This window comes from Podarcis vaucheri, assembly GCF_965113315.1.
Source record: "Podarcis vaucheri genome assembly, chromosome: 2".
NCBI classification, from domain to species: Eukaryota; Metazoa; Chordata; class Lepidosauria; order Squamata; family Lacertidae; genus Podarcis; species Podarcis vaucheri.
The window spans coordinates 50,317,584-50,341,557 of record NC_138760.1 but is presented as its reverse complement, the minus strand read 5'-3'; the positions used below and the strand labels follow the sequence as shown (position 1 = coordinate 50,341,557).

General features: G+C 46.1%; 1 protein-coding gene across 1 annotated transcript; it reads left to right on the top strand.

Moving 5' to 3' along the window:
- The first annotated feature begins 1,482 nt into the window (after window positions 1-1,482).
- On the top strand, window positions 1,483-17,544 carry LOC309526986 (uncharacterized protein). The gene is made up of 11 exons (XM_082213407.1): window positions 1,483-1,573; window positions 3,061-3,094; window positions 6,508-6,685; window positions 6,946-7,046; window positions 9,050-9,221; window positions 9,549-9,655; window positions 10,729-10,906; window positions 13,094-13,194; window positions 13,860-14,031; window positions 15,698-15,804; window positions 17,442-17,544. The coding sequence occupies exons 1-11, from the start codon at window positions 1,553-1,555 to the stop codon at window positions 17,444-17,446; spliced, it is 1,176 nt and encodes a 391-aa protein (XP_082069533.1). The 5' UTR covers window positions 1,483-1,552; the 3' UTR covers window positions 17,447-17,544.
- Window positions 17,545-23,974: the final 6,430 nt, after the last annotated feature.

Sequence of the window (23,974 nt, the reverse complement as noted above, 5' to 3'; positions counted from 1 at the left end):
ACAACTTGCAGAGAATAACATGTGCTGAGAAACCAGAGAGAGGAGCTGAGGGAAGTCTGGGGGTGGGGGTGTGAAGGCAGGTTTTTCTCTTTTTTTAGGGGGGAGGGGGGAAATGTGGGTGATGTGTTTTTGTTAAATTGTTATTTTTAAATCCCTAATAAAAAATATTTCTAAAAAGAAAAGAAAATGTGTTTGTGGGTCGTTGGACTGAAATAAAGAGTATTGTTGTTGCATATTCAGTCCGGAGAGTTACCATGGCTGTCAGTGCCTCCTTGGGAGTTGTTGCTCCTTATAGGACACATCAGGTAGGTGGTGGAGGAGGAGGAGGACAAAGTCAGAATTCGTAGAACTTGTTGGAGGTTTTTAAGCAGAAGTTGGGTGGCCATCTGTCTTGGATGCTTCAGCTAAGATTCCTGCATTGCACAGGATTGGAATAGATAACCCTTGGGATTCCTTTTAACTCTACGATTCTGTCATTCTGCCTGTCATCGGCTCTGGCCATTGATGGTATAGTATAAATAATAGGTTGGGGGTGGGGGGGGCTAATACTGTGACCAGGAATTTAAGGTGCTGCGAATCTCCACTGGTGCTAAGCCCCCAACCCTAGCTCAGCCAACAATATGCTGATGTACATAATTTGCTCAGCTGGCTGAGCCAAAGCCACTGTCAATTTCCAAAAAGAAATTTACAGAGGTGGGGGGATTTAGGTTCGATCTTAAGCCCATTCAGCTCAGTCATGCGACCTGGCAACACGGTGTAGAGCTGAGTGACAGTGGAATGGACTCCCGTAAAAGGTGATGGATTCTCCTTCATTGGAAGTTTCTATACAGAGGTTAGATGGCCATCTGTCAGGGATTTTTTTAGCTGTGACTCCTGCAATGCAGGGGTTGGACCAGATGAGCCTTGGAGTCCCTTCCAACTCCACAATCCTATGGAAATGTCAGTAGCATGAGGGCCCACCCACAAAGACTGATAGGTTCCTCAGGCTCCTTACTAAATGGCTGTACACACCCACCTGGCTCTCCAGATCTGGGGGGACAAAACCAAACAGCACAGTCCTAATGGGAGAGATGGAAAGCAGGGGCCCTTTCCATCAGTACTGCTGAAAGAACAGCTCCATTGAGCTCCCCCTGAAATATTTCCATAGCAGCAAGTCTAATGTGCCTGGGTAGATTTTCCTGTTTCTTTCTCTATATCCGCTCTTCGTTTTCACTGCATCTTTTAGAACATAAGCCTACAGAACAGGCTGCCTCATAGGAGCCAACTTCTAGGGGCTACGAGGGCGGAGCCCCTGCATAGTTGATGGGCATTCCCATTCAAATGGTACGTGTGCACTGCATCATGTGAGCGATTATGCAGGGTGGAGATCACCTGGCATTGCGAATCAGCTCTGTAACTGCCAGCAGTATTGGTTACCCAACTCGAAGGGAGGAATCCTAGCAATGCAGTTAGAGGTGTGGTCCTGAGGTGTATAAAAGCTTGTTGTACATTTCTAGCTGAAGCACTGAAAGCTTGGGCGGACGACAGATAGGGACGTTGCCAGCCAAGAAGTATGGGGAAGTTTCCGAGACTGGTGAGCATTGCTTGCTTGGTAATAGGGAGTAAAACAATCCTCTCGATCTGGTGCTTTAACACAAAATCCATAGTCTGTACCCTTTCCAACTGGTATGGGTGGGAAGGTGTAATCAAAGACTCATTACCATTTCTGCAACAGGGTCCCTCCAAATCTCTCTCTCCAGCCACCCAATCAGCATGAAAAGGAAACTTTTTAGTCACTGAAGTCTTCTTGTAAGGTAAAGGTAAAGGGACCCCTGACCATTAGGTCCAGTCCTGGTCGACTCTGGGGTTGCGGCGCTCATCTTGCTTTATTAGCCGAGGGAGCCAGCGTACAGCTTCCGGGTCATGTGGCCAGCATGACTAAGCCGCTTCTGGCGAACCAGAGCAGCACACGGAAACGCCGTTTACCTTCCTGCCAGAGCGGTACCTATTTATCTACTTGCATTTTGACATGCTTTCAAACTGCTAGGTTGGCAGGAGCAGGGACCGAGCAATGGGAGCTCACCCCGTCACGGGGATTCGAACCGCCGACCTTCTGATCAGCAAGTCCTAGGCTCTGTGGTTTAACCCACAGCGCCACCCATGTCCCTAAGTCTTCTTGTACTTGGTGCTGATTGGAGCCAAGTATGAGTGAAAGGAGGTGAGTCAGCTGCTGAGGATTGGCTCCTCAGGTCACTCTGGAGAAGGCGCACAGGAGGAACACCAAGGAGGAATTATTTTGTATGCTCCCATATTAGGCATTTAAAAACACTGGAAACACAATTTTCACAGGAAAGGTGGGCAAGCTATGTTACATACAACAGACTTTAAGGAAAACATGGTTTAAGTCTCTTTGAAAGAAGATCTCGGAGCGCCCCAAATCATGTGCCCATGTATGTGTGCAGAAGATAATAGATCTAGCTGAAAGGCAAGACATGGAGAACTACACTGTTCTTTGTAGTGCATCTCTAATTATTATTACAATGAGATTGTAAGGTTATTGTATAATCTTAGGAGGAGACATGGCTTTGACTATAATGAAGGGACCATGAGCTTCTGAATTTGCTGCCACCTTACTGTGTGGGTAAGGGACGCGGGTGGTGCTCTGGGTTAAACCACAGAGCCTAGGACTTGCCGATCAGAAGGTCGGCGGTTCGAATCCCCGTGACGGGGTGAGCTCCCATTGCTCGGTCCCTGCTCCTGCCAACCTAGCAGTTTGAAAGCACGTCAAAGTGCAAGTAGATAAATAGGTACTGCTCTGGCAGGAAGGTAAACGGTGTTTCCGTGCACTGCTCTGATTCACCAGAAGCGGCTTAGTCATGCTGGCCACATGACCCGGAAGCTGTACACCAGCTCCCTCAGCCAATAAAGTGAGATGAGCGCCGCAACCCCAGAGTTGGCCACGACTGGGCCTAATGGTCAGGGGTCCCTTTACCTTTTACTTTGTGGATATGTCAAAATGGTGGCTGGTTGATTCTACCCCTCTTCTTCATTAAATGCATCCTCTCTCTTTCATCCCCTCAGCTTCTCCTGACTGTCCTGGTTCTCCCAGCATGTGGTAAGTGAGTGAATGTTGTCTGTCTTAGAACTTCTCCTGACAACCAGCTTCTGGAACACTCATGTGGATTTTCTTCAACAAAGCTTGTGATTTAGGAGAGACTGGGACCTCTTGGAATGTTGATGCTCTGAACCCTTCCATGTAGCCTTGGGCTGTATAGGTGTGTATAAATAAGTCGTATATCATAAAGACACCATTGTCTCCACTTTGCCTCATTTCCAAAGGGAAACACAGACCATAAGTGCACCTGGAACCCCTAGAATCTCATACTGCTCTCAAGACTGGTGTCGCGTATAACAGCATTCTGGGAACAGTAGTATAGTAGCCATTGTTATAACTGCAGTAAAGTAAAATGGGTATGTTTAACTGTTACATGACACCCCAGTCTCTGAATGGTGATGTCAGGCGTCAGGGAATCAAATCCCCCCCAAGGCAGGATGCCAGGAATAGATAGACCAGGAAAGTTCTTAGCAATGTCTTTTATTCATTATTCACAGAGAGAGGCTTAGAAATGCAACTTCTTGGAGTAATGGCCTTGCTCCGAGTAATCTCCACCCCGCCTTCAATCATTAACAGCAGCACCCACCTTACGGTGGCCGCTTAGGGCCATTTGCCTCCGAGCTCTTTGCTCTCCTACTTTCAATGCTCTCTGGGTTTTGGGAGAAGGGGGGGTCTGGAATACATTTCTGAGCACAATTCAAAATGTTGGTGCTGGCCTTTAAAGCCCTAAACGGCCTTTGTCCGCTATACCTGCAAGAGCGTCTCCACCCCCATTGAGGTCCAGTGCCGAGGGCCTTCTGGTGGTTCCCCATGTTTAATAGGTTATTGTATTTTAATATTCTGTTGGAAGCCGCCCAGAGTGGCTGGGGAAACCCAGTCAGATGGGAGGGGTATAAATAATAAATTATTATTATTATTATTATTATTATTATTATTATTATTATTATTATTATTTCTAGTGATAACATGTCCGGCTCTGCCTCCTGCTCCTCTTCTCCCATTTTTTCCCAGCTTTGCCCCTCATCTACCTCTGAGCTGTGACCTCCCACAACCCACTGCTGTCAATCTATACTGTTTTCCTCTACTCTGAAAGGTTCAGGCTGGGGAGGCGGTCTCCACAATTCCTCCTCTGCCCAGTCCCTGACAGGTGAGAGACTCCAGGGGTTCATTCATTTACCCAGTGTTTGGTTTCCTTGGAATGAAGGTCAGCAGAGTGTGTGGTGTCTTTGAGATATATGGTTTTATTTAAACATATATATAACAACCTGAGCACAGGGCGGAAGCAGCGGCGTAGCGTGGGTTGTCAGCACCCGGGGCAAGGCAAGTAATTTGCGCTCCCTAACCCCTAACCTGTCGCCGCTGCCAACTTCTTCTTGCTGCTGCCTGGGCTGGTCTGGTGTGGTTCTCTCCCACGCTCAGCGCTGCGCTGGGCGGCTGCTGCACTGTCCCTCCCCCAGATAGTCCCTCGCTCTCTCTCCGCACCGCACGCCTGGCACCCACCCCCTCCACAGTGGGTGGCGACCCAGCGGCTTGGATCGGATTCGCACAGCCAGCACTGCAGTGAGAGAGAGTGAGTGAGCCAGGTAGGGGCAGAGAGCTGCGAGTGCGAGCGCACCCCCCCCCCAGATGTTGCGGCCGGTGTGGCCGCCCCCCCTGCACCCCCCACGCTATGCCACTGGGCGGAAGTGCTCACAGCATTAACACCCCAAGGGATCTCGTTTCTCCATTAGGTTTCCTGGGGAGCCTCAAGTCCAGCTTAGGTTCAACACATTTCTCTGTGCTACTGCTTCCAGCATCTCTTCTCACAAACAGCTCACAAAACCAGCCCCTCTTAGGCATATTGTTCTTCACATGGGAAGAGGGCCATTCATTTCCTTCTATCGCAAAAGAGCAACTTCTTTAGATATGCTGAATCGTAGCACTTAACTAGCCAGACCAGAGCCATTATCTGGATAATGAAACTGGTTTGGCAGACTTCCTCTTATACATTCTTTGAGGGGACCCAAGATTCCATGACTTCTCCCCAAACTCATAGCAGTATAATATCCCGTAAACACCCAGATGTCGGGCGAAATGCTGGCAAGTGCACACCGGGGGAAAGGGGACTGGAGTCTGACTCGGGAGAGGGGAGCAGTGATTTGTGGGGACTTGTACCAGCCAGGAGGCAGGGGGAGCTTCAGAGCTGGAGGGTGAAGCACAGGATAGGTCAGGATAGGAGGAAGAGGCAGGTCAGGCAAATGAAGGGTCAGGTGCATCCTCGCCCTCTCCTGCACCACTGTCTCCTAGAACAAAGAGCAGCTTGATGAGGGAAGAGTAGAGGCAGCTTCTACACAGGTACAGTCTCTGGCTATGTGTGTACAGCCCATCAGGGGAAGATACATAAGCTGGTGGAGGGGGCTAGCTGCAAGCACTCCATAGAGCACAGGGAATAGCTGCCTGGGTCGGCAAACTACGGTGCGCGAGACAGATCTGGCCCAATTGCCCTCAGGCTCTGGCCCACATACGTTCCATAGATTGGTGATTCTGTTTGTTAATTTTCCCCCATAATTTTTTTCCCAGCGCCACCAATTTTTTTGGCGCCATTTCCCCCCTCCCTCTTGCACACTGCGGCACCTTCTCCCTCCCTCCACCTGGCTTCTCCCTGCCCTTCTCCCTGCCTTGTGTAGTGGAGGAAGGGGGCTGGGCTGAGCTGGCTGAGTGCGATTTTGGGCAGTGCCTCTCCAGAGCCAGCCAGCCCTTTCGGGCCACTTGTTCCTTTGCCACTGCCAACAGCCTCTGCCGCTCGCAAGGGCAGGCACAGGAGCTGTGGTTGGCAGAGCACAGCGCCGACAGCAACAGCGCAGGTAGGCAGGAGAAGAGGAGGGGAGAGGGGGAGAGAGAGAAGCCCCCTCCACCAAGTGCGTGGTCCAGCCCACCCCAAGGTCTGGGGGACAGTGAACCAGCCCCCTCCCAAAAAAGTTTGGTGACCCCTGCCTTACATTAAAAACTAAAGCTGTAGAAACTACAGAAAAGTGTCCACTTTTGCAAGAAAGAGTTAACCATTTACTGTGTGCATTCCTTTGGCTGGGGATCATCTGTGAATAAAATCAAAAGATGCTGGGGGGGGGGGGTGGCCATGCCAGAGCATCTTGGAGAGAAGGGGAGGGTGGTAAAATATTAACTTGCTATGCACCTACATCGGTGGTCTGTCATCCGGGAACTGAGCAGACCTCAACCTGTTTGGCTTCACCAAAGTGGTGGCTTTGTGTGCCTTCACACCATACCCTAGGACCACACTTGCATTGTCAGGCACATTTTGTGAATTCAAAGACCTCTTTATTATTGTTCCTTATTTCCACTCAAAAAACTTCCCGTTCTCCGAAAGTGTATCCAGAGTAAAGGGCAGTGAATAGTTTCTCTTTGTCTCATCTCAGCTTCAACTTGCACGACTCGTTGGTTTGACCGGGACGACCCTTCAGGAGTGGGTGACTTTGAAACTCTAGCTGACCTGAGGAGGGAATATCCCACGGATGTTTGCCCTAAACCCACTGGAATTGAAGCTCAGACTGTGGAGGGAACCCCAGCGTCCAGCACTGGGCAGATCTTTCATCCGTGAGTGATGCCAGAAATGAAGAACCATGATCATCCTTGTGAGGGGAGGAGAAGTTTAACTCTTTTTCTCATTGCCATGGACCCAAGAAAAATAGATTCTTTGAAGCTGCTCTTTGTATTTCAAAGGAAGGTTCTGATGGATCCCAGGTTCTGTTGGATCCCAGTTTAGTACAGATTATCTCTCTACAACTGCTTCTCTCTTGCTGGTCACAGTTTGGTGAGTCAGAATGCTTCTCTCATTCTCTTTCTCTCCCCACTAGGTTTAACCCTAAAGAAGGATTTGCTTGTGTAAATAAGGAGCAGAAGTATTCCTGCTTGGATTACAAAGTCCGCTTCACCTGTCCCTCAAAATTCTGCTCAGGTGAGTCAACCAGGACATCTTGTGGTGAGATGGGGGAATGATCTTCAACCACTTAAACTATGTCTGTATAACACCAAACCAATTGCTCAAAAGTGAACTGTCTTTCACTTTTATACTATATAAGAGGGGTTGCTGACATGGAACTCACAGTGTGCTCAGAAAAGGTCTTAATAAATATGCCTCCAAAAATCCACAGTGTGGAGGAGAGCTGCTTCCTCTGCCTGCTCACTTTGGCTGCATTTACACAAGAGTTTATTCCATTTCCCTGACATTTCTGCCATTATTAATTTCCGCATTGTTCTTGAACTGTCACAAGGCATAAAAACCAGAAACATAGTAGAATATAGCACAAGTTTAGTGCTCATTCCCCCCCCCCACACACACACACAAAAAGGGCTTCTTCTGGAAGCAAATAATACAGAAATGAGCACTAAAGTGGCTTTTACATCATATGAAACCTCAAATGGAAATTAACAGTTAGGGAAACAGTCTGGAAAACAGAACAAACGTCCATGTGATAGCAGCCTAAGTCCTCAAAACAGACCCCATTGAAATGAATGGGCCTGTGTTAGTCATCATGACTATTACCTTTAGTGGGTCTACTCTGAGTAGGACTGACATTGGCTACAACACTCAAAACAGGACACCCACCATCCCACTTCTTCTGAGCTGAAGAGTGCTGCAAAGTGCTTCTCTTGGGGAACAATCCATTTCACATCTGGAAGCTGACCCAGGGCTGTCAGTTGACTGCTTGCTTTGACACTGGAGACAAGATAGCATCCTCCGGTTTGTGGTGAGGGAGAATGGCAGCATCCTTGATCAGCAGGTGCAAGGCAGGCAGGGCAGGACTTCACACCTCTACTCTTCAGCAGAGGGCAATGGTTGGATTTTGCTGCTGTTGCTTCTGCCTGGAGCAAGAGTGGCCTCGCTCCACCCAAAGGCGCCCCAGTCCTCTGTGTTTGTATGTGGAGTCACATTTTCCTCCTGATAAAATATTGCAACCTGAGTGTATGGGGGCAGGGGTGGGAAATATACCAGCCCTGTAATTTTAGGGAACTATTGCCTGTGGTTGTGGAAGAACAAGCGTGCCCATGTTGCACAACCAAACATTTGCTCCCGTAGTTCCTTTTTCCTTTTCCTCGTGCCCTTGTAATGTGGCAAGAAAAGAGCAAACGTGACAGTCTGTGTGTAACAGGCCTCACAATGCCTCTGTGGTAACAGAGGACAACCCCCTTTATTCCCCTGCTGAATCCCCCAGTCAAGGAGGACTGGAACCAATAGGGAATGTAAGCAGACCCTTAGTCCATCTAACTCAATATTGTTTGCACTGGCTGCCAGCAGCTCTCCAGGGTTTCAGACAGGGAGCACCTCCAGTCTTACCTGGAGATGCTGAGGATCGAACCAGGGACCTTTCGCATGCAAGGCAGTTGCCCTGCCACTCAGCTATGCTTGCACAGCTCCTGTAAGGCTGATACCAAAAGATGGCATTGTTGGGCGCTTGCTGAAGCCCACCACACTGCAAGGGCCTCCATCTCCCTGCTGATTCCCCTCTGTGCTGCCACTGCCCATCCACCTGCCCTGCTTGAACCAGCAAGGGGTGATAAGGATGGATCCAGCAGCACAGAGAGGGGCTTGGAAGGGCCCCTCAACGGGTAAGTGAATGACCTGGGACACTGTGGAGCAAGTGGGTCCACTCAAAGAGCAGGGTGGCACCGAGAATGGTGTTTCTGCTTGCCTTTGGAAGAGCTGGGCATGGGCAAAGGGCTGCAGCATCTGCACTGCTTGCAAAAGGTCCCAGGTTCAGGCCCTCGCATTTCCAGGTATGGTTGGGAAAGACTTGGAGAGCAGCTGCCAGTCAGTGCATGCACTACTGGGCTTCATGGAGTGATGGTCTGACTCAGTATCAGGAAGCTTCCTGTATTCCCATGTTCCATCTTTCTTGTCCTCGCATACGTGCAACAAACACTCGTTTAAGTCTTGCCTTGCCTTTCCCCCTTCTTTAGGATGCACAACTCGCTGGTTTGATCGGGATAATCCCTCTGGAAAGGGAGACTATGAACTCCTTTCCAATCTGCGGAGCGAATATCCTGGTGGGATTTGTGACGAGCCCCTTGCCATCAACGTACAGACTGTGGACGGGAGACCTGCATTGAAGACAGGGCAAAGATTTTCAGTGTGAGAAGACACTTTTGTTGATGGCTGTGATTTTTTTTAAAGATGCCAGATCAGACCATGCACTTGTGCTCTTGCTCAGAGATGTATTTTTCTAAAATCCTTGTGATACATAATTTCTTCTCTTTCCAAAGGTGGGCATGGATTCCAGAGCTGAGAAGGGATCCTATAGCCCCCGGAGCATTGATTAAATTCTAATACTTACTGGTTCCAGGACTTGAGAAATGTCTAGCACTCGCAAGCTCATAACAATACTCAACTAAGATGGGCACAATTATATCTGTAACTGTCATTCCATACAGCACAACTTTTTATCCCTCTCTTATGCAGGTATGACACTACTAGAGGCTTTGCCTGTGTCAACATTGAGCAAGTACCTGGTCAGTCCTGCCTAGATTATGTGGTCCAATTCACTTGCCCAAAATCCTTCTGTTCTGGTGAGTGCTGCTATCATAGCTGTCAACTTTTCCCTTTTCTTGCGAGGAATCCTATGCAGAATAAGGGAATTTCCCTTAAAAAAAGGAAAACGTTGACAGCTATGGCTGCTATGTATTGATGAGATGTTCTCAGTGGGGATGGGGGTTCTTACCTAAAGGTGGAGGAGCTATTTTGTGGTTCGCCTCAGGTGCCAATCTATCATAAAGACACCATAGTCTTACAAAACCAGCCCCACTAAGGCCCATTTTTCTCCCCACGGAAAAAGGCCCACCCATTTCATTCTATGGCAACAGAACAACTTCTTTGGATATGCTAAATCATGGTGCAGTGGTACCTCTGGTTATGAACTTAATTTGTTCCGGAGGTCCGTTCTTAACCTCAAACCGTTCTTAACCTAATGTACCACTTTAGCTAATGGGGCCTTCCGCTGCCGCCGCGCTGCCAGCATGCAATTTCCATTCTCATCCTGAGGTAAAGTTATTAACCTGAGGTACTACTCAGGTTAGCGGAGTCTGTAACCCATAGTGTTTGTAACCTGAGGTGTTTGTAACACGAGGTACCACTGTACTTAACTAGCCAGCTAGAGCCATTACCTTGACAAAGGAACTGGCGTGGCAGGCTTCCTCTTATACATTCTTCCCTGGCAGGTTTGGAAGGGACTCAGGGCTTCATCCAGTCTGACCCCCTGCTCACCAAACACATAACGGTATAATGCCCAATAAACAAGCAGCTCATAGCTGTACATCTTGAATATAGTGGAAAGATGGTACAATGGAGTGCAGACCATTCCAGCGCATCTCAGAAAGAAGGGGGTGGTGACACAATATCAGCTTGCAATGCACCTACATAAATGGTTTCTCATCCAAGAACTAACCAGACCTGGTCCTGTTTGGCTTCACCTTTTTGTGCCTTCACACCATACCCTGGGACCACACTTGCATTGTCAGACACATTATGTGAATTCAAAGACCTCTTTATTATTGTTCCTTATTTCCACTCAAAAAACTTCCTGTTCTCCAAAAGTGTATCCGGAGTAAAGCGTCATGAATAGTTTCTCTCTGTCTCATCTCAGCTTCAACTTGCACGACTCGTTGGTTCGACCGGGATGACCCTTCAGGAGTGGGTGACTTTGAAACTCTCGCTGACCTGAGGAGGGAATATCCCACGGACATTTGCCCTGAGCCCATTGGAATTGAAGCTCGGACCATGGAGGGAATCCCAGCGTCCAGCACTGGGCAAATCTTTCATCCGTGAGTGGTGCCAAGACAGCATTAGGGAATTAATTGTTACTGAGCAGCCTTCCAATGTTTCTGTTATGTGTCAGTTGGCCCAACTAGGAATGTGGGAGGAATCTGTTGGAAGCAGATTATCCAGTGGATTTTCTTCCATCTGCCCACAGACTCTTGCTTTGAATGCTGTGTGCTAGGGGTCACCGAGCTTTTTAGACCTGGTGGCACATTTGAGAGAGTGCTGAGGATACCATGGGTGGGTGGCATAAGACAACATGGCTGTCATGGGGAGCATGCCATAGAGAGATACAGTCATTGTGGATTTGCCACCCTCGCTCATGGGTGATGTCACACTTACCATGAAAAGTCATCTATGTCTTGCTGGTCCTGATTTCCAAAATCAGGACGCTTTGCCAAAATGGGAAGAACCATCTGGACTTGCACCCACCCCCTGTATCTTCATCTTAAAGTTTTACCTCACTCCCTTCCCAACCCCAGTGTGGTTTATTTGAGGTGTTGGAAATCTGTAAGGATTAAACTGTGGTTCTTGGGATACTTTGGGGGTAGGTATGCAGCCATAGATTAGCTTGAGCATTATGTTTCAACACAAGAACACTTTCTGAACAGAACACACATTTATGAAATAATGTATTGCAATCAGAAAGGACTTGTTTTTGCACAGCTGGTTCTTCCTGCCTAAATGCAGAACCTTACATTTGTCCCTATTGAAATTTATTTTCTTAGCTTGGGCCCAGTTCTCCAATCTGTTAAGGTCATCTTGAATCCCGATTCTGTATTCTGTGGCAATAGCTACCCCTCCCAGTTTGGTATCATCTGAAGATTGGATGAGCATCCTCTCAATTCCTTCATCCAAGTCATTCATAATGGCATTGGACAACAATGGGGCCAGGACAGAACCCTGTGGCACCCCACTTGTCACTTTTTTCCAGGATGATGAAGAACCATTAATGAGCACTCTTTGGGTTCGGTCAGTCAACCAGCTACAAATCCACTTCACAGTTACCTCATCCAGCCCACATCTTGCCACAACTTCTCTGCAAGAATATCATGGGGGACTTTGTGAAAAACTTTACTGAAATCAAGAGTGGATATGGTTATAATTGCAACCATATAGGGCTTTGTGCTGGCATGTCCAAAGTCCTAATCCAGCCTGCTGCTTGGTCTAATCCAGCCTCTGTGGCAGTTTATTTCCTGGGGTAAAATCCTAAAGCTCAACAACTTTGGGGTAAAACCGTAAAAAAGCTCAACAACTTCAAAAAAAAGCTTAACAACTTTGGTCGGCCCTCACAGCCCTTCACTTTATCAAATCTGGCCCCCTTTGAAAAAAGTTTGGACCCCACTGGCTTTGTGATAAGTCACTTGATTGACTTTGTCATCAAGGTGCCAAAGGACACCTTACTGTAGAAGTTTAACAGAGCTACCCTGCAGAAATTCATTAACTTTGAAAACAAGCATGTAAAGAAAGCAACCGATTTGTAAATATTTGTTGATGGCTAAGTATACATACATTTTCACATCAGCAGACTACAAAATAGAAAGCACTTTATCAAAGGAAAGCAAGTGCAGTGGAATGGAAAACACCAGGGGAATGTATGACTGAATATCAGAATGGATTAAGACACCCAGCAGATCCCCAGCCGTTATTCATACAGATATCGATGACTCCTACCCAAATTAGCATGTGCAATATTCCATTGCATGTGTGATTCAGTGAAAGTGTTGCTGCAAAACGTAGTTGTGAAGCAATAACAACAGGTGTGATTTCAAATTGCTCTGATTGTTTTACATGAAAGAATTCATACATGTGGCAATCAGTTCTCTTGTTGCATCTCTTCTTCCCTAGTAACACAGGGAGAGACTGAATGAAAGAACTCCTGGCTTGATGCTGTCAAGGCCGAAGAAGACATGAATGTTATTAGTGTGCTTGTTAACATTACATAGATTGTTATGTGAATGGGGAGGCATGATCAGCCTTGGGAGGGGAAGTTTTTCTCTCCTTGCCATGGACCCAAGAAAAATCGATTCTTCAAAGCTGCTCTTTGTATTTCAAAGGAAGGTTCTGTTGGATCCCAGGTTCTGTTGGATCCCAGTTTAGTGCAGATAATCTCTCTACAACTTCTTCTCTCTTTCCTGGTCACAGTTTGGTGAGTCAGATTGCTTCTTTCGCTCACTTTCTCACCCCACTAGGTTTAATACTAAAGAAGGATTTGCTTGTGTAAATAAGGAGCAGAAGTATTCCTGCTTGGATTACAAAGTCCGCTTCACCTGTCCCTCAAACTTCTGCTCAGGTGAGTCAACCAGGACATCTTGTGGTGAGATGGGGGAATGATCTCCAACCACCCCATAATAAGCCATGCCTGTATAACACCAAAACAATTGCTCATAAATTAAAAGCAGGAGTCTTTAGTTTATATATGAGGTGTTGCTGACATGGAACCCACTCCTTTGTTAAACATACCCCCTTAAACATGCCCACATCTCATTGGATGGCAGTGGTTGTATTAAAAAAAGAAGGTGGCTGCGTTCACACAATAATTTATTCCATTTTCCATAATTGTTTATTTGCATGTCATATCGGAGCATTCACATGACATAATTTAGTGCCCAAATGTCTTGGGCAATCCATCTGCTCCACATTTTACTAAGGGCAAAAGAGCAGGTGTTCCTCTTTCCTGCAACCCACTTCTGCACTAGTGACAAGATAGTATCCTGCACTGCATGGAGGGTAGTGGTAGCAGCAGGCTAGATTAGGGGATGGAGGATAGGCACTGTGGGTGCTATATCTATCCTTCAACAGTTAACAATGCCTGGGGGGTTCACTATTGGGCTTCACGGAGTGATGGTCTGACTCAGTATCAGGCAGCTTCCTGTGTTCCTCTGTTCCAACTTCCTTGTCCTCCCATACCTGCAACCAACACTCATTTGAGTCTTGCCTTGCCTTTTCACACTTTAGGATGCATGACCCAGTGGTTTGATCGGGACAATCCATCAGGAAGGGGAGACTATGAACTCCTTTCCAATTTGCGGAGCGAATACCCTGGCAAGATTTGTGCTGAGCCCCTTGCCATCAACGTACAGACTCTGGATGGGATTCCTGCCCTGAAGACAGGGCAAAAGTTCTCAGTGTGAGAAGACACTTTTGTGATGGTTGTGAACTTTTTTTACAGGTGTCAGATAGGGTTTCATGTATTGCACTCTAGCTTAGAAATAGGGAACCTTTTTCTATTCCCAAACTCGGCCCTCCAGATGTTTTGGGACTACAACTCCCATCATCCCTAGCTAACAGGACCAGTGGTCAGGGATGATGGGAGTTGTAGTCCCGAAACATCTGGAGGGCTGAGTTTGGGGGTGCCTGATATAGACTGTCAAATGTGACCCTCCAGGCCCCTCAATCTGGCCCTTGGAACTCTCTCAAGCCATATCCTCCACCATCCCTGCTTCACACCCTCTTTGGTTGTTTTTTCCAATTTCCCTGGCTCCTTGAGCTGCAATGATGCCTCTTATTTAACTGGGTGGAAAGAGGTGTCCCTTGCAACAAGTGTCCATTCGGCATTGCATTTACACTCACCTTCTCCTTTTTCTTTTGATGCTTTGTAACTGTTTCCTACCACTTTTTACATTGTGTTTTGCATATCATGTTGGGGCATACGTGGAAGGTGATTAGTGAACGGCAACAATTAAAGAAATGTGTTTGTGCAGAGGAGACTCTGGCTTCTGCACGGTTGGCAAGAGTCTTGTCTATTGTGCTACTCATTTCACCTCTCGCTCCGCCAGCCAGTGGCTTGTGGCTCACACCCTCCTTGCATATTTCTGCTGGCTGGGATGTATCCTTGCACTCTAATAATGCCTCTTGCTAGTCTGGGTGGAGATGCAGCGGGTAAAAAAACAAAGGGAAAATTGACTTCAGTTGCTCTGTTCAGTACTTCTGGCCCCCACCTGCCAATAGCAAATGACTCCTGGAATTTTGTTCATAAGGGAATGTATTTGTTTTTATTTACTTTACTAATTAAATAGTGTGTGTGTGTGTGTGTGTGTGTGTGTGTGTGTGTGTGCGTGCGTTTTAAATGTTGTGATGTATGGTTTCTTTGTTTTCCAAAGTGCAGAGATGAGTGTGGCTCCTATTACATAGCCAAAATGTAACTAAATTAAACATAGATGGCTCAGTTGGCTAGACTATGATGTTGATAATGCCAAGGTTGCAGGTTTGACCCCCGTATGGGACAGCTGCATATTCCTGCCTTGCAGAGGGTTGGACTAGATGATCCTCGGGGTCCCTTCTGACTCTACAGTTCTATGATTACTAAATTAAACTAGGGCCAGGGCTTTTTCAGTACTGGCCCCGACTTGGTGGAACACTCTGTCACAAGAGACTAGGGCCCTGCGGGATTTAACATCTTTCCGCAGGGCCTGCAAGACGGAGCTGTTCCACCTGGCCTTTGGTTTGGACTCAGTCTGACCCTTATGTTTCCCTCCCCTTATGGTTTTTATTTATGGGCTCCTATTAAAATGAGGCTGCATTTTAAATTCTATTTTAACCCATATTTTAACCCGTATTTTAATTAACTGCCCCCCTTCCAATTACATCTTATTGTAATTTTATCAGTGTTAGCCACCCTGAGCCCAGTTCTGGCTGGAAAGGGCGGGGTATAAATAAATTATTATTATTATTATTATTATTATTATTATTATTATTATTATTATTATTATTATTAAATTAAGATGTGGAAAATAACACCTGTAACATGCAATTTCATACAGAGTGCTTCCCCCCCCCAACCTGCTGTTATTCAGGTATGACCCTACTCAAGGCTTTGCCTGCATCAATGATGAGCAAGAACCTGGTCGGTCCTGCCACGATTACAGGGTCCAGTTCACATGCCCAGGATCCTTCTGTTCTGGTGAGTGCCACTATGAGTTGATAGGATATTCTCTACTGGGAGGGAGTGGGCAGTGGGGATGGCAAACCTCCTTAATGATTGTTTTGCCAAATAATAGTAATAATTTATTATTTATATCCCGCCCACCTGACTGGGTTTCCCCAGCCACTCCGGGCGGCTTCCAACAAAGTTTTAAAATACAGTGGTCTGTTAAACATTAAAATATTCCCTAAACAGGGCTGCCTTCAGATGTCTTCTAAAATTCTGCTAGTTGTTCTTCTCTTTGACATCTGGTGGGAGGGCGTTCCACAGGGCGGGTGCCACTAACAAGAAGGCCCTGTGCCTGGTTCCCTGTAACTTGGCTTCTTGCAATGAAGGAACCACCAGGAGACCCTCGGTGCTGGACCTCAGTGTCCGGGCAGAACGATGGGGGTGGAAACTCTCCTTCAGGTATACTGGACTGAGGCCGTTTAGGGCTTTAAAGGTCAGCACCAGCACGTTGAACTGTTCTTGGAAATGTACTGGGAGCCAATATAGATCTTTCAAGACCGGTGTTATGTGGTCTCGACAGCCACTCCCAATCACCAGTAGGAGATGGTTCTTTTAAAATTAGAATCAGAAGCAATATAGACACAAGTGGGTGAGGTTACAGATTTTATTGCAAACAGCAAGCAAAATGTACATTACCAGGCAGCACTTCGATCTGCTGAGAAGCCCTGAAGAAGTGGCAAAGTGACCTCCAGGTAGCTTTTGATGCACAGCACTGTGGCCAACAGCCTGTGGTGAACTTCTGACTGGCATGCCCCAAAACTAGATATTTTATAGATACTGTGTCCTGTTAGGGCCAATACAGGCTCAACTACAAGCTCAAAGACAAAAAGCCAGGCTATACATCAAAGGCTTTTACTGACCAGTGCCAACAGTCCACACATCAAAGACCTTTTTACAAAGGATAGAGAAAAGCATAAATTATGTTTTATAAACATAAACATAAATTATGTTTTATAAACATAAAACATAAGCAGAGACAGGAAGAGATAACCAGAGACAGGAAGAGTTGACCATGCCAGATCACTTATCTCCTCGAAATTACAATAAACTTCTGCATTATTCACACAATGATATATCTATAAGTAAGTGATTGGTTTCAGCTTCCTGACCGGGTGGGCTTTTTTGTGTGGTAAATATTTGATTTTTCTGAACATACAAATAACAAACATCAACATAAAACTGAACCACAAGACATCTGCTGTAGCAGTGTTCATTGTGAACATCTTGGAATGGTTTATACATTATAGTGGGGGGGTTAATCTTGCTATTTTACCATTGTGAATAAATAAATAAATAAATAAAAGTCTGCCAATTTTTGAGCATTTTAGTTGCCATAGGAATAGGCGACAGACGGAAAAGGTGAGTTAAAATGTGTTACGCTATTCATTTCCATGGAAGTGGGTTTCCCCCCCCCAAACCAGGATGGATTTATTTCGCTCCGTATTTGCAAAGCTTTTAAATTATTATTTTTCATAAATGGTCTGTAATTGTGTTTTTCTACCACACCCAAATATTTCATGGCTTGGCCATGACTTGGTATACCTGCGTTGTCTATTTTGTTTATTTTTGTGATCTGAATTAAAGCACAGCATTTCTGATTTCTTTAGGCTAATCTGAAGGCCAGACCTTCTGCATCATTCTTGCCATGAGAGACATTGCCTTCTTTTCTTAATTGTTAATTCAATAAAATCAGTGTGTCGCCAGCAAACATTCCTATGCAGCATTGTGGGTGATTAATTTGGACTCCTGTTGTCATTTCTAATTACTTCAGCCAGTGGTTGCAAATGAATAGCACCTTTGCCCCCCCCCCGGACATGAAAAAAAAAATGTGATCCTCAGGCTATAAAAATTTCCCTCCTCTAGTCTGGGCTACTCCACCCTCAATTCTCTCTGCCCTACAACATTTTACAGCCTCTTTAACTTCAGTGCTTCTTGTTCCTTTCCTCAACTCTCCCTCACAATATGTTATAAACAGGCCATTCAGCAATGCCAGCAAGTTCCACCTGAATCTCCTTCTCCTTCTTCTTTTTTAGAAGATCTCCTAAAGGTGTGTTATAGGCGTTGTAATTCATGGTTGCACAAGGTTGCATTTAACTTTCCAAAATGCAGAACTGGAGAAAGTCAATTTGCACTTCCCAACTGAGTCTTTGCTGAGTCAACTATTTCCTTCTGTGATGGGGAAGTGATCTGCAAAGCTTCACATTCTTGGGAGTCATGTGCAATTGTTACCGCTGTCTCATATTCTAGGTGTCCCCCTGACTATTTACCGGAGAAAACTGGGGAAGGGTCCCAGTTCAGTGGGCCGAGCAGATGCTTCAGGTACACCTGTCTGAAATGCTGGGCAGCTGCTGCCAGCTGGTATGGACCACAGATTAGGAACCCCTTTCAGCCACCTGAGGACAAAGGCCACTGATGGGCAGGGACAGAGGTAAAACTGGGTGGAGTTGTGGGTATGATTCTTACCTTTTACAGTAGCTACATTCCAGCCTCACAAAAACCAAGAAGTTTATACATGCACACACATCTCCATCCACCATCCAGGCAAGCATGGGGCATTATCACAGTTCAAAGCACATTTCACCCAAGCAAAAGCGCTTGAGGAGGGGAGGGGGAGTGAGGGGTGTGCCCACTGGGAGGGGGCCTTTCCTAGGCAGAGGCCCATGGGATGGAGAGAAAGGCCTGGACAGCCACATTTGAGTCCATGCACCTGAGAAACTAATGTGCTCCACCACAAGAAAGAATTTCAAAGCTTTACTGAGAACAGTCTTTAAAACAGTTACAATTAAATCTTACAAGATACAAAGGAACACATTGTTGTTACACAAGCAAGCAATGTGGTCCAGTCTTTTTTTAGGTCCTAATACTGTATCCACAGCAGTGGCCAGAGGAGAAATGACTGTTAGGAGGAGCACAAACAGAAGAAACACAATTGTGCAACTGTAGCAGCAAAACTAGACACCTGTATCTGCTCCACCTGCAATAAAACTAGTCTCTCCCATATAGGTCTGTACAGCCACAGCAAGCACTGTAGCTCTCCAACAGTTTGGGTTAACCCCAAAGGGGCATTCTTCCATTGTCTCCCGAGACAGACAGATGTCAACAACAGTTCAATACAAATTTCTTCTCTCTACTCCCAGAGAGAGATCCTAAGCAACTTGCTTGTATCATCATTGTGGAGCTTAGCTTCTATTGCTGTTACTGCTGGCTCCACCAGTGACTAAAGACACTGGGCTTATCGGGTTTCATCTCCTGTTGTTAAAGATCTCTCGGTTTTCCAAAAATGAGTCATCACTTACCCTAATGACTGAAAGGGAAACATCCGGACTTTTCTGCTGCATTTGCCAGAGTGAAACCTCCCATGCCTAATGGAAGCCTCCCATTGCAAATGCAAACATTACAGCGTAGCATTTCGAATACAATGCACTCAAGCATAACATTAAATGTGTATTAAACTGATATCTTTAACACCTCAGTGCTTCTGCATGGAGCAGGTGCTTTTGCATGGAGAAGGTCCCAGAAGCAAGGTGGACCAATGGCTGATTCTGTACAATGAAGCCCTCCAGGACCCCTGCCAGATACACCCATCTCTGGCCCTGCTCCACACTCTCCTCGATTGCTTTTTACCTGGCTTGAATGTGTCACTGAACTGTGATAACGCTTCTTGCTTGCCTGGATGAAGGACGGACAGACTGTGAGCATGTTGCTCTGACTTTTGATGACTAAGTGTGTAAGAGTCACATCCGTTGTGTTGCCCAATTTTGTCTCTGGCTCCACCCACCAACATGGGCACATGACCCCATGGAAGATTGCCCAGGAAGGAATGCAGCCCTCAGGTTGGGGGGAAAGCCCAGCCTTGCTCCAGTGTCCCCCCCACCCCACCCACAAATTTTATTAGCTCGTAATGAATGAACTGAGTCTCCTTGTGTCTCTACATGTGCAGTTTCCATCACGTCAGAGGATTTGGTTTTGCACCAGTGAGCAACAGGAGGGTGTCAACAAATCCTGCCAAGACTACAAGGTTCAGTTCACCTGTCCAAAGACATTTTGTTGACATGAGATACATTGACGGGAACGGACAGACACTTTGTATGCAGGGAAAGTCTCCTGCCTGTAACCATTAGGTACCACTGCTTGCCAGTGTACACAACACTGAGCTACATGGAGCAATGACTCTTATCAGATATTAGGTGCCTTCAGGCCCCAGGCCTTTGCTCAGCGTTCAAACCAAAACAAGGGTGAGCATACAAAACTGACTTATACTGAGTCAGACCATCTTGCTCAGTATTGTCTACACTGACTGGCAGAGGCTCTCCAGAGTTTCAAGTGGCGGGTATTCCCAGTCCTACCCGGAGATGCTAGGAATTGAGCCTTGGGTCTTCTGAATGCAACACAGATGAGTTGTGGCCCTGCTTAATTACCCTGGGTTGTGGCCAACTACATTCTACTCAGATTGAACCCATTGAAATTAATGGTCCTATGGTAGTCATGGCTGTTAATTAAATGGGTCTACTTTGAGCAGGGTTAGCTTTCAAGCCATTATTTTCAATGCCACGCTTTTATTTTATTTTAAAAAATTCTTTATTTTCTTAATAATAATTCTTAAGAAAATGAAGTTCAGCTGATGACCGCTCCTGAAAAATGTTGCGCAGGAGGAGAAATGCTGAATGCTCCCATAAGAGAGACTTCTCTCGCCACCTGAAGTTCCCCTTGATTACTGATATAAAATGTCAACAAAGCATAATGATAACAAAGCAGACATGCATGAAGTGTAAAATATTGACTGGGCAAATCAAGCGAACAAATAGAAAATAAACAGCGGGGGATATGAGTAACTGCAGCTCATCTATAAACTCGTAAACAGAAGGAGGTTAAGAAGATATATCAGAACACTCCTGGGGGCACAGAAAGAAGAGCTTTCTGCTGCATGTTAGATTTCCCATTTACTCTGCATCCACTCTGCTTCCACCACTGGTTTAGAAAGTGGTGTTACATGCACAGTTTATATCTACGATCCATATTCTAACCTGTATCTATCATATTCTTTCTTGGAAATGCTGCATTTTGATGCATTTCCCCCAAACCAGCTTCCGTACAAATAGAGAAAAAGAACAACAAAGCTACATTTTAGGCCCCTGATATAAACGGAACCAAGGTACGTAACCAAGTGGATTTGTTTGAAGTTCAGGTACAAGTCAGCTTGCAGAAGAGAGGTTGCAAGGAGTTAAGACAGAACGAGGAACTTCTAGAGTCCCATACTATCCTTGAACCTTTATTTCTATGCTGACTTATCTCTCTCTAGCTCTGTTTTTGTTGACTAGGCTGATACATCTTAGGTTGCGTCCTGTTTACAACTTCCTCCTCCTCACACTTACTTCTCTCTATCGGACCTCAAGAGGAGAAGTTCACCTTGGCGTTATCCTCCGAGAACAAAGGAGCCAAGACGGCTGCATTTTTTCTTCTCCAGATGAGCTAGTTAGGTTAGAGACCTATAAAGAAAAAAATCTACCTGAGTTACTTCCTTACTATAAATTACTTTGTTATTTTTCTTAGTCTACAATCATCTCCGTGTGTGAGACTGAAACAGGTGGAGTCTGCTCTCCAACCAGATTCACTAGCCAAACGGCCCAAGCTTTTCATATAGAATCGCAGAATGGTAGAGGTGGAAGGGACCCAAGGGTCATCTAGTCCAGCCCCCTGCAATGCAGGAACATGCAGATAAACCCTGCGGCCTTCAAAGAGCTCTATCAAGTAAATGGAGTCAAACGTCTAACAGGATTGCCACGGGGGAAATAAACAGGCACCTCAGCAAGCAAACTCTGTTGCATACAGGTGCCGCGATTGTTGTCACGATCAATATCACCATTCTAAAACGGATTCAGAATCAACAATGTTTCTTTTCTTTTTATTAAAAAAAATAAACAATTTCAACATAACAAATTATCAGTCCAAATAATCAATTACATTGTTTCCACACACACCCCGCCATCCCTCCCAGTGGCGTAGCGTGGGTTGTCAGCACCCGGGGCAAGGCAAGTAATTTGCACCCCCTAACCCGTGGATTTGCGCCCCCTAACCCGTGGATTTGCGCCCCCTAACCCTAACCCCCAGATGTTGTGCCCGGTGCGGCCGGGGCCCCCTGCACCCCCCACGCTACGCCACTGGATACTGTGTGATGTACTGGTTAGTATTGGACTAGGACATGAGAGACCAGAGTTCAAATCGGCTCAGCCATGAAGCTTATCGGATGACCTTGGGCCAGTCACTGCCTCTTAACCTGATGATCAAATGGTGAAAAGAACAAGGCACACCAGCTAGTGTTCCTTGGAGGAAAGGTGGCATATAAATGTAAAACAATAATGCCAAGCTATTGCAAACAGTGCTGACTGAAGATGAGTTAACATGCAATTACTGAAGCTTTCATTTTCATAAGCAAATGTGTCAGGAAAGAGAATAGATTCAAGGTGAAAGCTATTTCAGCATTTGTTTTGAGACCAAGATGTATAAATCATGCTGCTTTTAAAATATTCACAGCAGAAGCCTAAGGGAGGGGGAGGGGAATATATGGATCTGTGCAACTCACTGGGATAATAAAATTTCTTTTTAAAAGGCTTCAAATATCACTCGCGTTACTACTAATGTCAAAGGAAGAGATTAGCAACAAAGAATTTATTATGAAAAACTAAGCAGGCTTGTAACGCACACGCTGTTCTGTGACGTTTTGAAGGTGAACAAAATTAGCAAGGAGAGCTTTACTACTTTGTGAAAGGCATGAAGGCTGTTTTTAAAGAAAGATAGCTGAAGGGTAAAAAAAAAAAAATTGTGAATAGTGGAGGGAAGACTGTTTTACAGCACAAGAGAAAATGTAGAGTTACAGTGCATCACACAATCAGACCTAAAAGTACCCCCAATTTCAAAGGAATAAAAATAACTGAGGAATTTTACAGCTGACACAAAAACTTGCACTGAAAGGTTTTACCACCTATAGGATACAATTACTGTATTTTCCGGCGTATAAGGCGACTGGGCGTATAAGACGACCCCAACTTTTCCAGTTAAAATATAGAGTTTGGGATATACTCGCCGTATAAGACTACCCCTCTTCCAACGCACACCAAAAAAAAATTTAAAAAACCAGCCTCCAGTCCGGCTCAGAAATCCGCTCCAATTCCCAGTGGCCAGGGGCGCGGCCGGGTCCGTTTAAACAGAGGAGCAAGCCAGAGGGCTTCCTCTTTGGCTCGCTTCCTCAATCACTAGGAAGTCACTGAACTTCGCCTCAGTTATTGCTTTTGCCGGACCTGCTGAAGCATTTGGGGGGGGGATTTTTTACTGCTTTTGTTGAGCCACTCTCGTGGAATTTGCTTGGACGTGTAACACTTGTTTCAACCCAGGGTGGCTGGAAAAAAGCCTTTATCAGACACCCCGATCAATTGGCAGTGGGTGAGTCCATCGCTGTGCGTAGGGAGCAGGGCATTTGAGGGGAGTGCTGTCTCAATTTCCACTCTTGCTTTACAACTTTGCCACCCTTGTGGCGAAGAAGCTTCCAGGTTTCTCCGTTCCCAGCCACCTCCCCCTCAGCTTCCCCTGCCCGAACTGCTCCCTTCGTCGTTGCCCTCGCAGCTTGATAATCAGCTTCCCTCCCCCCCCAGCTGTTTTCTACCTTTGCTTGCCCCTTCTGCTGTGCTTAATGCTGTTGTTGGTTCCCGTTCCCTGCCTTTGTTGTGAGCCTTTCCTTTCCTTTTACTTGGGCTGAAGCAGCGAACACGTGTCTAGTTGCTGGGGCAACATGAGGCCGCCATTTTGGACCACATGGTCTACTACCAGGAGCGGTTAGGGTCGTTCTGTTGCTGGTGATTGGGGGGGCTTCTGGGGCCAATTTTCAAGTTTATTTCTGCTTCATCTAGAGAGCTTGGTGTCCTCTGATTTAATTTGCTGTCGTTTTGTCCTTTGGTGGGGAGTTGCTGCAGGAGCTGCTGCTGTAGCCGGCGTATAAGATGACCCCCGACTTTTGAGAAGATTTTCCTGGGTTAAAAAGTAGTCTTATATGCCAGAAAATACAGTACCTGCTGTAGCAAGAAAGCCATTCAGTCTTTGTTTTAAAAGTGTTGAGTTTTCCTTATGAACTTGAACATGGCAACTTCAG